This window comes from Pseudonaja textilis, chromosome Z, assembly GCF_049901715.1.
Source record: "Pseudonaja textilis isolate UNSWEBS1 chromosome Z, rPseTex1.2, whole genome shotgun sequence".
In the NCBI taxonomy this organism is placed as follows: domain Eukaryota; kingdom Metazoa; phylum Chordata; class Lepidosauria; order Squamata; family Elapidae; genus Pseudonaja; species Pseudonaja textilis.
This window is the reverse complement of record NC_142008.1, coordinates 69,312,578-69,327,590: the sequence shown is the minus strand read 5'-3', so window position 1 is coordinate 69,327,590 and position 15,013 is coordinate 69,312,578. Positions and strand designations below refer to the sequence as shown.

The 15,013-nt window shown below is 38.8% G+C and overlaps 1 protein-coding gene across 4 annotated transcripts in view; it reads right to left on the bottom strand.

Annotated features, from left to right (window-relative positions):
* The window catches only part of SUGCT (succinyl-CoA:glutarate-CoA transferase), a 480,947-nt gene that overhangs the window by 49,248 nt on the left and 416,686 nt on the right, over nucleotides 1-15,013 (bottom strand). For 3 of the 4 annotated variants that reach the window (XM_087916660.1, XM_026702266.2, XM_087916661.1), the window contains one exon: nucleotides 2,744-2,807. The exons of the other annotated variant lie outside the window; for it this stretch is intronic. In XM_087916660.1, the coding sequence (XP_087772786.1) occupies nucleotides 2,744-2,807 (64 nt within the window). The remainder of the gene's footprint in view (nucleotides 1-2,743; nucleotides 2,808-15,013) is intronic. 4 annotated transcript variants of the gene reach the window in all.

Genomic DNA, 15,013 nt, shown 5'->3' with positions numbered 1-15,013 from the left:
TCTTCAAGCCTGCTAGTATGGAACAGAATTAAAAATTACAATTAAAGGAGGACACCACTTAAATTTGACTTACTAATGCAGAATTGAAGCACGGTATTTTTAGGGTATTATTATTTTATTATTTGTAAGATTTGTTTGCTACCCATCTTGCAAAGGTGATGCTGGGTAGTTTACAACATTAAAATGAAATCATAGTGAAATATATTTTTTAACAATGAACCAAGAAATTAATTTGAAGAGTGTCTGCTTCTATAGATTAACAGTGTTTAAAAGATGTAATGGAATAGGAAAACGTTTTACTGGACATGACTAAAAACAAACTGAAAATGGATTTAAAAATGACAGGTTATAAGAATGATATGGGAAAAGATACTACATTGGGCAACTATCTGAGGTGTTCATAATTAAAAAGGATATAGAAATAACAAACCAACAGCATGATCTGGACAACCTTTTTATATTGGATTTACAAAAGAGTCAGGGTTAAAGTTTGAAGAATTTTGTGAGAAGGGACAAAGAAAAAAATAAAGAAAACTCAAGTTCTAGGATATTGTTTAAAGAGATTAAAGATAAATTTTGTTACAAATAAAAGCAAAAAAATGAACTTAGTTATTTGATCAAGGTTAAAATAGATACATGTCTTTTAGATATGTTGTTCTCTCTAAAATATGTAACTCTTAATAGACTTTTGCTGATCAGGACTAAACAAATAGGCTTTATTTATAAATAAGAGATGGGATATGGGAAGAAGAAATTATTTCTTGTATTTTAAAAGAAGGTGGTAAATTACTAAAATTGTTTATACTTGTCATAAATGGTGAAGTTATTTCTTTATATACTTATTTTCTTTACTACATTCTTTTCTATCTTTCTATTTTTTTCCTTTAGTTCCTTTTCTATTTTTTATTTCTTTTTGTTTGTATTTTTTAATTGTAATTTTTAATAATATTACTATAAAATAAAATTTGGAAACTGTTGTTAATAAATTTATCATGGGAACAAGTTGCATAATCGAATTAGCCTTCTGTAGACAGAACCCTTTGTTTTAAAATTGTTGGTCCACTCTAACCCCAATGGCAAGAGATCATCTGGTTGACACCAAGAGATGCATTATTCAATTGGCTTGTGGGGCTGATCCAGCAGGGTTCTTTCCATGTTCCAGGTCCCACAGGAATCAGTGGGGTTTTCTTCTGAAATAACTAAAGCTATCAGTGTATTCAAATGCAGCCAATTATAATATGTTGCATCCATCTAACTTGGATATTAGAAAATTACAAACACATTTCTGATTCATCAGAATAGTACATCACCGTCCTTAAAATATTTAAATTTCTGACCGTCAATATATTTTCCTGGGAGGAATCTATTCCTCTTAGCAGTAGTTAATATCTTCTTTTCTTTCTTTTTCTTTCCTGCTTTCCTCCCCTTTGTGTGCTTAAGCTAGTAATGTAACTCGATTATCAAACTAAAGCTAGTAGAAGGTAAGACACTGTAAGAGTTCACTATTCCTCACTTCTGCTCTGCATTACACATTATTTTTCTTTATCTTTCTAAGTCATCTCACACAGTTACAATATATAAACAAAATTACTATTTTCAAGAGAATTGCCTTCTTCCCATGGAAGGGGGGAAATATTGTCCTTCTGATTCAGCCATATTTTAACGTTTCATACAAACACATAAGGCCACAATTTATGTAGACTCAAGGTAAATCTAAAACAAACACAGATGTCCAAATATGTATAGCTTCCCTCCTCCCCAATTAGTTCAACTGACTCCAGGGTAAGCAATTAACTTCAAAGGAACTACTGTAGAATACATGATTTGAGGACTGCCATACATAGATGATTTAACAGAAACATTTGTAAAAAAAGAAAAATAAACCTTTCATCAAACCTATGCTTATGAATGTTTTTTTTTCAAGTAAAGAATACTTTTTCTTTATTTATTGGAGCTTTCCATAAGCCAAGAGATAGGATTTGAAGGTCTCTTGCCTCATGTTTCCAGAAATCAGAGACAGGAAATAGAAAATGTGACACACTCACATGAAAAAGGCTATAGAAATCATATAACTACTTTGAATATTTTCCTTCTGATAAAGCATTTTCCTCCTTCTAACTGTCCATGTTACCTTCATGTGTCATGCAGAATAACCAACACATACAGAAGGCTCCTTTACTTGAAGTCTTTCTCATTTAGAAGCAGCTGGACCCTGAATAGTAGGAACAAACTAGATAGGAACTCTCATCTACCACTACCATCTACATTCCTTAGTTTACATTATTTTAAAGTAATCTTTGTATGAGGTAAATGATAACTGTCCTTAACACAATTTGAGGACTATCACAATAAGATTTATATGAGCCCTGAGTGATATATACTGCTTTTGGAGAAGTGGCACCTAGGTTTCAAATGTAGTACCAGCTGTCATTCTAGATTGATGGCTCCTGTCATTCAGAAGACCTTTACAGCTTGCAGAGGTACTGAGAAGTTATTTGTGAGATTGGCCTATAGGAAGCAGATGGGAATATTGCCTCTGTAGCATCATATGCAACACACCATCATACATAGGGATGGGACTGAAATTTCTCAGATGTAGCGCATCACCAATTAGTTTATTGATTCATGGTTCAATATATTGTACAAATGCAGCCACAGAATCTCATTGAAGCCCATGCATGAAGTATTTCTAAAAAATCTTTTATTTTAGTGAGTAATATTAATCTTAAGAAAATGTGCCAACCTGGAACAGTAATCTTCCCTACTGTTGGATGCTTCATCTCCATTATAAGTTTATTGTGCAGAACCTAAAACATAATAATAAATAAAATCAGTGTGATGAGGGTGATTTTAAAAATATTTTTAAATCAATAATATAGAAAACCATTATTACATATATGGCTAATGACTGTATGGGCACTGCAATACTCAAAATTTTGGCAAAAGTCATAAGTTCCTTTGTTCAATATCATAACAACTGCTCATAAGTTAAGGACTACCCATATAGGATTCTGGAAGCAAATTTCTCAATTAGTTATTTCAAGAATTTTTACTGGCAACATAAAACTGACTTAGAGGTATATAGTTTTAAAAAAGTGGGTAACTAACAAGGGAGATGATACATTTTCCCCAAACTCACATATTTAATATGATTAAAATTAAATAGCCACATGCATATCTGTGTTTTCTCAGTTCATGGCATCCCTGAACAATTGATTTGCATTCTTGTATTGAATGCCAAACAGGGCTGGAACTGAGTTTTAATAAAATAACAAATTCAGCTCTTTTCTGTGCAATGCAGAAATACTTTCTTTTTTGGATCATGTCCACATTGTAAGTGATTTTATAAATAATTCAACTAACTAGTTCCAGATATACATGGGCAGATGTACATTTTGTATACATAAAAGCAAAAGATGAGCCTCTTCAATAACATCACTACTACAGACCAAGAAATATTAAGGCTAGGCAATGATCCAAATTTGAAGCAAAAAAGACAATTCCAAAATTGCTTGGATGTGTGTGCGTGTGTGTTTATTGCACGTGCTTCCATTTCTTTAAAGATTTGTATCCATGAACACATTAGGCTCATGTCTTCTTCAGATATGGATCACTATCTAGCCCTTCAAAATTATATAACGATACAATGGACCCTGAATATGCACTCCTTTTTCATATCAAATACTGTGTTAGCGATCTCTCTAATTTGGATAGATTATAATATTTGTAAATATTCTCCACAGAATTGAATTGTGGAGTCTTTGGTGCTTTCTGAATTTGGTGTGCTTTCTGGCAGATGTTTCATTACCAAATTAGGTAACATTATCAGTGCAAGAAGGGGGTGGGGCTTGCTCTCATTTTATGTATTAATGGATTGAAATGTTGGTGTTGGTAGGATTGATCTTGATGGTTCTCTAATTAAGATTGTTGTGTACCATTTAGCTCATTTATTTGCATTGATGGTTCCTTGTTTGAGATATTGTTTCATTCTTGATTATTGGTCTTGATGTTAATATCTGGTCATCTGGATGTTGATTGCTGGTGAGGATATGTTTTGATCTTTTTGTTTGTTTTTTGGTTTTTCACAGGCTAGCATTGATTGTGCTATAGAAGGTTGAGTGGTCAGATAATTTGGTAAAAGTTGCATAGATATCTACTTAGTTTTAAGATGTTGTATAGATTTATCTGTTTCCTTTTTTTGATGTTCAGGGTTGATGAAGTTTTGTGCTCCTCTAAGTAGTGTTCTTACATAGCTTCTCTTGTGGGAGGTTGGGTTGTTAATTTAGTAGCAGAACACTTGGTTGGTGTGGGTAGTTTTACAATAGACATGTTCTAATTTGATGGGGCTCTGATGGGGAGGATATCCAGGAATGCAGATGTGTGTTTGATTTCTTTTTCCATAGTGAATTTTATTCCTTTCAATGTATTGATGATTTTGTTTGTGTTGATCCTTATTATGACAAAGGTGTTATCCATAAGCCAGAATGGGTTGCATGCATGGGAATGCTATAGGTGTTACATTATGGTCTCTTCTATTAGTTCTGAAAGTGGTAATGCCATGGGTATTCCTTTGATTTATTGATATATTTCTCCATCAAACTGAAAAAAGGTGGTTAGGCAAGAGTTGTTCAGATCCATGATACTGGGTATTTCAATCCTGGTGTATTGGATTAGGTCAGATTAGCTGTGCACTGTCATAGATTTTTGGCTAATTCTGGCTCTATGTATATAAGTGCTGTGACATCAAATGAGACCATGATTTCATCTTCTATTTTCACATCTTTTATTCCTTGGAGAGACTGCAATAGACAATGGATGGAATATTTGCTGCCCTGAATATCCAAATGGTTTTATCAATTTTTTTAGCAATGTTATTTGTTGAGGTCTCTGGTAATGATACAGTTGAATAGAGAGGTATGTCTGACTTGTATGTTTTGGGACATCCATAGAAGTATGGAAGGATGAGTCTGCTACTTTTTATCTGCTACTGGTCTTTGCTGATTTTACTTTTTCTGGTGAAGTAACTGAGATTTGTTGAGTTTCTGTATTGGATTGGTGTTCACTGGGATGAAAGTTGCTTTGTCTTCTAATCTTTCACTTTTTGTGTATATTGTGATCTGTTCATGATAACAGTGGTTAGAACTGTGTCTACTGATAGGATGGTGATAGTTTGGTTCTTTTTGAGTTTTTAAGGGTTACTCTGCCCTCTGCTTTGAGTTGGTTTTGTTCTCTTCTTCTTTTGGTTTGTGGTATGATAGTTTGTTTGATGCTTTCTTGGGTCTCTGTGGGAAGGGCTGTGGTTTTAAATGCTCATTCTAAGGCTGCAAAGAATTCTAGTTGATTAGCATCATCTGTGCTACAGTTCAGGTTTTTCTGTGCTCTGCAGTAGATAGTGGGCGGCTGGACATGTTGACCACCCAGTTGATGTTCATCTAGAAACAACAATCCCATACTCTCTAATTTCATACTAAAATATAAAACAGCTGTCAGGCAGATGTTCCACTGCATCAAATGTGCACACATTCTAGAAACTGTTAGATAAACAAAGTTTTCATTAGTTCTTATTAGGAGTAACTGAGATAAAATTGTGCTTTTCATCAAATCAACTTCTGAACTAATAAAGTCTAATGTACAGTCAGAGATTCCCATAATTTTGTACTCAGGTGGACTATTTTCTCACTTTATTCTGAAATTTTTATTGCTGAAAATTTTCTTACTTTATCCTAAAATATTTCATTAATATTTTCTTTTTCATATCTCATACATAGAATCCATTTTTATTCAACTTCATTAAACAAAACGTTAGCATCTATATAATTCAGTTTGTTTTTATTGATATACAATATACTTTTATTTTGTTTATTATTGCATATTTTACTTTTATTTGCTGAGTATGTATTATTTCTATAATCAATAGTTCATTAACTGTAATAATATAGAAATATCAATAATTAATTATTATTGTAAAGATTACAATCATGAAATCATTCTCTTTCCTCATAGGATTTCAAACTATTCAAAAATAAATTCATCTTACTATATGCCTGATTTTTCTGTCAAACTATTGGGTAGTATTTGTCTTATTTATTTCCAGAAAATTGGAAAAGAGCTGGTGTGGTTCCCATCTTCAAAAAAGGAAAAAAAAACAGACCCAGAAAACTATAGACCAATCCTCTTAATATCATTACCAGGAAGATACTGGAAAAAACAGAACTATGAACATCTCGAAACATATAAAGTCAAAACTACTGGCCAGCACAGGTTTGTTAAAAACAGATCATGCCAAACCAATCTTACTTTAATTTTTGACAAAGTGATTAAATTAGTAGACCAGTGAAATACTGTGGACATAGTATACTTAGCCTTCAGCAAGGCATTCAACAAAGTAGATCACAACCTATTTCTTGGAAACTAGAAAAATATGGAATAGACAACATCACAACCAGATGGATTTGTAGCTGGCTGACAAACCATACTCAACAAGTAGTCCTTAATGGCACTACATCCACATGGAGAGAAGTAAGTAGTGGATACCATAAGGCTCTATTTTAGTATTCTTCAATATCTTTATAAATGACTTAGATGAAGTAATAGAAGGGAAACTCATTAAAGTTTCAGATGATACTAAACTGGCAGATATAGCCCCAGAAACAAACTCAGGATCCAAAAAGATTTTGACAACTTGAACAATGGGCCTTATCCAACAAAATTAATTTTAAGGTAGAGAAAAGCAAAGCTTTACATTTAGAAATGAAAAATCAACAGTATAAGTACAGATTAGGTGAGACCTGGCTCAAAAATAGTAACTGTGAGAGGGATGTTGGAGCCCTAGTGGATGATCAGGCAGAGATTCAAGATCACATGAAGTATTAGTGTCACTTTACAAACCCTAGTAAAACCATACCTGGAATAATGCAACCAATTTTGGTCACCATACTACAAAGAAGATGTTGAGACTTTGGAAAAAGTTCTGAGGATTACAACTAAGATGATCAAAGGCCTGGAGACTAAATCATATGCAAAACAGCTGCAAGTTTTGGGTCTGGTTGGAAGAGGTGAAGAGGTGGTATTCAACCAGTTTGCACTGGTTCCGGTGAACCGGCAGTGGTGATTTGGCGTGGGTCATCAAACTGGTGGCGACCCCTGGCTGGCCATGCCCCTGACTCGGGGGCCCACTTTCCCCAGTCACTCTCCTAGCTTTCCCTACCATGTGGTGGCCGTGGCGCAGCTCGGCAGATGTCCTGCAGCTGCTGCACATGCGTACTGGGTGTGCAGCCACTATACATGGAGTGCACATATGCAGCAGCCCGGGGACATCCGCCCACCTGCCCACCCTCCCAGAGCATGCTTTCTTCCTTCTCCTGGTGGATGCGCCTCTTCCAGCCCGACCCAGACCCCCAGTAGGTGGCCACATGTCCAGCCGCTCCTTTTTCAGTGCAAGAAGTCTCCCCCAACCGGATGGCTGCTCTCCTCCTTCTCTTCCTGTTTGTTCTGTATGGCCGAGGAAGAGGAAAGTAGATGTCCGGTTGGCTTCTTGCACTGCGAAAGAGGTGGCTGGAGATTGAAAAAGAGCACAAGAAGCCTCCCCCAACCGGCCAACTGTTCTCCTCCTCCTCAGCCAACAGGTAGAGAAAAAGGGGACCAGCTGGTTGGTTGTGCTGAAAAAGGGGTAGCTGGAGACCGAAAAAGAGTCTTTTCCAACCGCCTCTTCTGCAGCACAAGAAGTCTCCCCCAACCGGCCAACTACTCTCCTCCTCTTCGGCCAATACAAAGCAAACAGGCAGAGAAAGAGAGGAGCAGCTGGCCGGTTGCACTGAAAAAGGGGCATCTGGAGACTGAAAAAAAGTCACCTCCAGCTGCCTCTTTCGGAGTGTTGCACCACTATGCTCGTACTTGCTTGGGCAAGTCCCTTCGGTGCACTGGGCTCAATGTGAACCTGCATGGCTGGTGCTTAGAACGCCACCACGGCATGTTAGAGAAGCAGAGCAAAGCCACTGCAAAAAGCCAATAGCCGCCACTTTTTTTTTTTTTTTTGGTGTGGGAGGAAGGAAGGTAACGTTTCAGGCAGTCAGGAAAGCTGCCTATCCCAGAGCTGTCGGCAGCGGGAGGAGCGAGGCTGCAGCACACACCTCACTTGAATTTCCCAGCCCCAAAAGCAGGAGGGGAAGAAGTCCCACCCACGGCCCCTTTGTTGGACCTGGAAGCCTTGCCTGCTGCCTTTTTCAGGCAACGCTGGACCAGAGCCTGGCTGGGAAGAACCCTTGTAATGAGTGATGCTGCCAGGTGCTTAGAAGTGTGTGTGTGTGGGGGGGTGTTTTTTCAGGTGGATCTCCTCTCCTAGCTTTATTTTCCCAGCCCTCAACTTTCCCCAAAAGTGGGAGGGGAGGAAGTCCCACCCACGGCCTTTTGTTGGACCCAAAAGCCTTGTCTGCCTGGAGACTGGCCAGGAAGAACCCTCGTAATGAGTTATGCTGCCAGGTGCTTGGAAGAGTGTGTGTATGTTTGTTTCAGGTGGGTCTCATCTCCTAGATTTAGGAGGAGAGAGAGAAGGAGGAAGAGAAGGGATAGAAAGAGAGGGAAAGGGAAATCGAGAGAGGGAAAGAGAGGAAGAGAGAGGGGCAAAGAGGGAGAGAGAGAAAGAAAGAGGGAAAGAGAGAAAGAGAGAGAGAAAGAGGGAGACAGAAAGAGAAAGAAAAGAAAGAGAAAAGGGAAAGAAAGAAAAAGAGAGAGAAAGGAAGAAAAGGGACAGACAAAGAAAGACAGGATGGAAGGAAGGGAGAAAAAGAAAGAAAGAAGGAAAGAGGGAGGGAAGGAGGAGAAAGTGAATGAGATATATGAATGAATGGATGGATAGATAGATACATGGAAGGAGGGAGGGAGGGAGAGAGTGAAAAAAGAGGAAGGAAGGACACAAACCCTGGCTTCAGAAGACTCTTTGAAATAGCACAGCAATCTAGGCTGGAAGGGATTTCAGAAGTCACCTTCTAGTCCAAGGGTTAGATAACAGATAATCAGAGTTGGAAGGGACCTTGTAGGTCATCTAGTCTAATCCCCCACCCAAGCGGGAGACCATACACCATTTCTGACAAATGGCAGTCCAACCTCTTCTTGAAAGTCTCAAGTGATGGCGCTCCCACAACTTCTGAGGGCAAGCTGTTCCATTGGTTGATTGTTCTCACTGTCAGAAAGTTTCTCCTTGTTTCCAGGTTAAATCTCTCCTTGTTCAGTTTCCATCCATTATTCCTTGTCTGGCCTACAGGAGCTTTAGAAAATAGTTTGACCCCTTCCTCCCTGTGGCAGCACTTCAAATATTGGAAGACTGCTATCATGTCTCCCCTGGTCCTTCTCTTTACTAGACTAGTCAAGCCCAGTTCCTGTAAACGTTCTTCATATGTTTTAATCTCCAGTTCCCTAATCATCCTGGTTGCTCTTCTCTGTACTTGTTCTAGAGTCTCAACATTTTTTTTATAGTGTGGTGACCAAAACTGGATGCAGTACTCTAGGTGTGGTCTTACTAAGGCTTTATAGAGTGGTATTAGTACTTCCCTTGATCTTGACTGTATCCTTCTGTTAATACAATTTAGGATTGCATTAGCTTTTTTGGCTGCTGCTGCACACTGCTGGCTCATATTTAGCTGGTTGTCCACTAAGACTCCAAGATCCCTCCCACAGTTATGCTATTAAGCCTGGTTTCACCCAGTCTATATGTGTACTTTTGGTTTTTCTTGCCTAACTGTAGGACTTTACTTTTCTCTATATTGAATTTCATAGATATGGCCCTGTGTTCTAGTCTGTCAAGATCCATCTGGATCTTGAGCCTATCTTCTTGGGTGTTAGCAATTCCTGCCAGCTTAGTATCATCTGCAAATTTGGTAAGTTCCCCTTCTATTCCCTCATCTAAGTCGTTATTGAAGAGTATTGGGCCTAAGACGGAACCTTGTGGCACCCCACTGCTTACTACTCCATGTAGACTTAGACCCATTAAGGACTACTCGTTGAGTACAGTTTGCCAGCCAGTTGCGAGTCCATCTAGTGGTGGTGTCTTCAAACTTGGCAAATTTAAGACTTGTGGACTTCAACTCCCAAAATTCCTGAGCTAACATAACTGGAGGAGGAATTCTGGGAGTTGAAGTCCACAAGTCTTAAAGCTGTCAAGTTTGAAGACTCCAACCCCCTGCTGCAGTAAGAGATCCTTACAGAATCATAGAATAGCAGAGTTAGAAGGAACCTTGGAGGTCATCTAGTCCAACCCCCTGCTCCAGCAGGACACCTTATATCATCTGGATTCTGGATTATTTTGGTGCCTCTAACAAAGAGGAAAATTGGCAGAGGAGTTTACTAGGATAAGGCTGCCATGCAGAGGAAGGCAGAGATAGTCCTTCACTTATGACCACAATTGAGCCCAAAATTTTGGTTGCTAAGCAAGAGCGTTGTTAAGTGAGTCACCACATTTTACTCAATTCATGATATCTCCTGGGTCTAATGGTCATGTGCAGGCAAGGGAAGTAAATCTGAAAGCATGTACAATGTTCTAATATACAGAAGTTATAGTTAAATGTGTGGCAGAAAGTGGATTATGGGTGTGTTTTTCCAAACGCAGTGAGTTTGAATGTGTATAGTTTTAGAAGAGCTGTGTGTATATGTGCATATACATATATATATTAGGAATATAAGTCACCTAACAGGTATTTGGGTTAGAAATATATAAACCAGGATAGACATTTTAATACTTTTTTTTTAAGAGCATGCTAAAAACTGCAATTGGGTGTGGTTACTCAAACGGCCATAAGATGGAGCCAGAAACCTGGGTTGTTTTAGTCTTAGTCTTAGTCTCAGAAGAGAGTGTGTCTGAGTGAGTATCTCTGTTTCCTTCTGTTGGAAAATATTGCAGGTCCTCCATTTTTTCCTAATTGACTGATATTACTGGATTTAATGTAAGTCTGTTACTGAACTGTTTTTTGACACTGGAATTTGATATTTGGATTATCCCTGGATTGAAAAACTAACTGATTTACCTGTGAATGACTTTTGGACTGCTTATTTTGGACTTTGCTTAAACCTTTCTGGAAGTAAAAACCTACATTTACTGTACAGTGTATCTGTGTGCTCTGTGTGTATTATTCCAACACTACTCTCTATACGTCTCCCTGTATGCACTCATTCTCCTAACAGGGAATTACCTCAACAATATATAGTATATATAGTAGATAATATATCTTTTTGTGTGCCTTTACACACACCATACCATGTAATATGTATGTACACATACGGCATATATACATAGAATTAAATAGTGTACTTTGGATGTTCAGTAATAGTAAATAAATAGAAACGGAAATTGTATCTCTTAGAGGCCAGGCAAGGCACCCCTTGATGTGAGTGATGTCAAGTTGGCCACACCGACCCAGTCACATGACCACCAAGCCACACCCACCCAGTCACATGACCTCCAATTATGCTCCACCCAGTTATATGACCCTCAAGCATGCCCACCAAGCCACACCTACCAAATAAGCCACGCCCACAGAATTGGTAATAAAAATTTTTGAATCCCACCACTGGTCTAAAGAAAAGAAGAATTAGCGGTGACATGATGGTAGTATTTCAGTATTTAAGGGACTGCCACAAAGAAGAGAGGGTCAAATTATTCTCTAAAGCACCAGAGGGCAGGACAAGAAATAATGGTTGGAAACTGATCAAAGAGAGAAGCAACCTGGAATTAAGGTGAAACTTCCTAATAATGACAATTAGCCAGTGGAATAGTTTGCCTTCAGAAATCGTGGGCGTCCACCACTGGAGGTTTTTAAGAAGAGACTGAAAAGTTGCTGTCTGAGATGGTATAGGCCAGTGGTGGCTAATCTTTTGGGACTCACATGTTGATAATTGAGCATGCCTGTGCGCTCATGCTTGTGTGCCATCACCCAGAAGGCAATGCACACAGCCCCCCATGCCCCCTGCACATGCGTGCGTGACCTGCACAACCCACGCAACCCGCACTGTGCACTTTTGCGCATGTAACCCGCACTGTGTTTTTCTGCATATGCGGGCGTGACCCATTTGACCGTGCTGTGTGCTTCTGCACATGTGCATGTGACTCCTGCGCCCCCTGTGCCCCCACGTATGCATATGCCAGTTATCTGACAATTCGCTGTCAGGCGGGCAGCATGTATGCATGCGCAGTAGATCTTTTCTGGGCAAGGGCTCGCATGCTGGCAGTAATGGCTCTGCATGCCACTTCCGGCATGCATGCCATAGGTTTGCCACCATGGATATAGGGGCTCCTGCTGGAGCAGAGGAGTAGAACAGAAGACCTGCAAGGTCCCTTCCAGTTCTATTTTATTCTTCTTCTACTTCTTGGTAAACTAGAAAAATGTGGGATAGACAGCATTACCACCAGATGGATTTGTAACTGGCTGACAAACAGCATTCTACAAGTAGTCCTTAAAGGTACTACATCTACCTACATGCAGAGGAGAAAGCAGTGGGGTAACACAAGGTTTGTTTTAGAACCACTACCCTTCAATGTCTTCATAAATTACCTAGATGAGCGAATAGAAGGGAATTCATCAAATTTTCAGATGGCACAATGTTGGCAGCCAATACCCTAGAAGACAAGCTCAGGACCAAATGATCTCGATAGATTTGATCAATGGGACCTATCCAGCAACATGAAATTTAATGTAAAGAAAAGTAAGGTTTTATATCTAGGCAGGAGAAACCAAAGGTACAAGTACAGATAGAAAAAACCTGGTTCAAAAACAGTAACTATGAGAGGAACCTTGGAATCAGCTGTCAAAAATAATTCAATAAAATAGGAATACAGACAAACCACAAGCAATAAATCTTAATTTAAAATCAGAGGTTTATTTCATGAGCAATTTCGAACATTCTATGCACCAATTCCACCCGCGCTTTTTACAATTTTGTAAACAACAAATTAAAAGACTCAAGGTCCATCCCACCCCTAAAAAAAAACCAATGGTAAAGACTGCAACGATGACACCATTAAAGCCAACATCTTTAACACATTCTTCGGCTCAGTATTTGTAAACAGCAATGGATCATGCCCAGTATTTCCCAGCTGAACCACAGACAACTACAATGATCTAATACATATCAATTTTACAGAAGACAATGTTGAAAAAGCACTACGCAATCTAAAACCATCTCTATCTATTGGACCGGATGGAATATGTGCCTACTTCTTAAAAAAGCTATCCACTGCCATAGCCGAACCTCTAAGCATAATCTTTGAAAAATCTTTCAGGACCAGCTCCTTGTCTAACCTATGGTCACAAGCCACGGTCATCCCCATCTTCAAAAAGGGAGACCCCAGCCTAGTTGAAAATTACAGACCATCTCCTTATGCTGCGTCACCTGTAAAGTCATGGAATCAATTATTAACCAATCCATTATCCTCCACTTAGAGACAAACAATCTACTCTCCAATAAACAATTTAGTTTCAGGAAAAAACTATCCTGTAATCTGCAACTCTTACACTACAAAAACATATGGACTACACAACTCAATCAGGGCAAAGCAATAGATGCAATCTACATAGACTTCTGTAAAGCCTGTAAAGCCTGTAAAGCCAAACTACTCCTAAAACTAAAATCTTATGGTATCTCTGGACACCTGCATAACTGGATAGAAGCATTCCTGTCAAACAGAAAACAAATGGTCAAAATTGGGAGTGTCCTATCAAATTCTGTACCTGTCAATAGTGGTGTCCCCCAAGGCAGTGTTCTAGGACCAACTCTCTTCATACTCTGCATAAATGACCTCTGTGATCATATTAAGAGCAACTGCGTTCTTTTCGCTGATGATATAAAGCTGTTCAATACCACAGACAATACTGCTACCCTTCAAAAAGATCTTGACTATGTATCATAATGGTCAAACAAATGGCAACTTCAAATCTCAACAAGTAAATGCTCTGTCTTATATATTGGCAAAAACAATCAGAAAATAAAATACAAGCTGAATAGTCAAGATCTTGTTGATGATCCAAGCTCTGTAAAGGACCTTGGAATACTCATCTCTAATGATCTAAGTGCTAGAGCCCACTGTAACTACATAGCCAAAAAGGTATTAAGAGTTGTTAACCTAATCCTACGTAGCTTTTTCTCTGGTAATATCACACTCCTAACTAGAGCATAGAAAACATTCGCTAGACCAATACTCAAATACAGCTCATCAGTCTGGAACCCACATTATGTATCTGATATTAACACAGTTGAGAAAGTCCAGAAATATTTCACAAGAAGAGTTCTCCACTCCTCTGCTCGTTGTAGAATACCTTATGCCACCAGATTTGAAATTCTAGACCTAGAAAACCTTGAATTATGCTGTCTTCGGTCTGATCTAAGTATGGTATATAAAATTGTTGTGGCTCCGGGCTTGGATTCAGCTCCTGTGATTGATATGAGTTCAAGTGAGGAGGTCATCGCAGAAAAATATGAGCCGGCCTGGCTTAGTAATTGGACTGATAACCAGGATGAGGAGATGGACGTGACAAAGGACAACAGACCTGATGTATTAGAATTGTCAGGACCTTTGACCTCCTCTGGTTCCTTATCTGATCAACAGCCGGGAATGGCTGACAGGGAAGTTTTGAGAGAGTCTTCTAGTGGAGATGAGAACTTGGAAAATTTGTGGTTAAATGTAAAAAATAGAAGACGGTTGAGAAGGCAAAATCAGCTGGAGCGAATGAGAAGAGCAAGTCAGTAAATTAGCACGTTGCCTCAATGAGTATAAAAGGACACAGCTGGGCTGGTACATTTGCCAGGAACAAAATGACTATTTGAGTGAGGACGTTACAGCAAGGAGCTCTGAGACTGGAGATTTATTGCCAGGACTGGTTTGCCGGACAGAGTAAATATTTATGCTGTGGTTTCTGCCAGCCGTTATCTTGTAAGACTTCTTTCCGTTTGATTTAATTGTGAAACGGCTGCTTTCTGTTTTGTTTGTTTGAATTTTGAAGGGGAGTCATAACATTATTGTTCCTGGCCC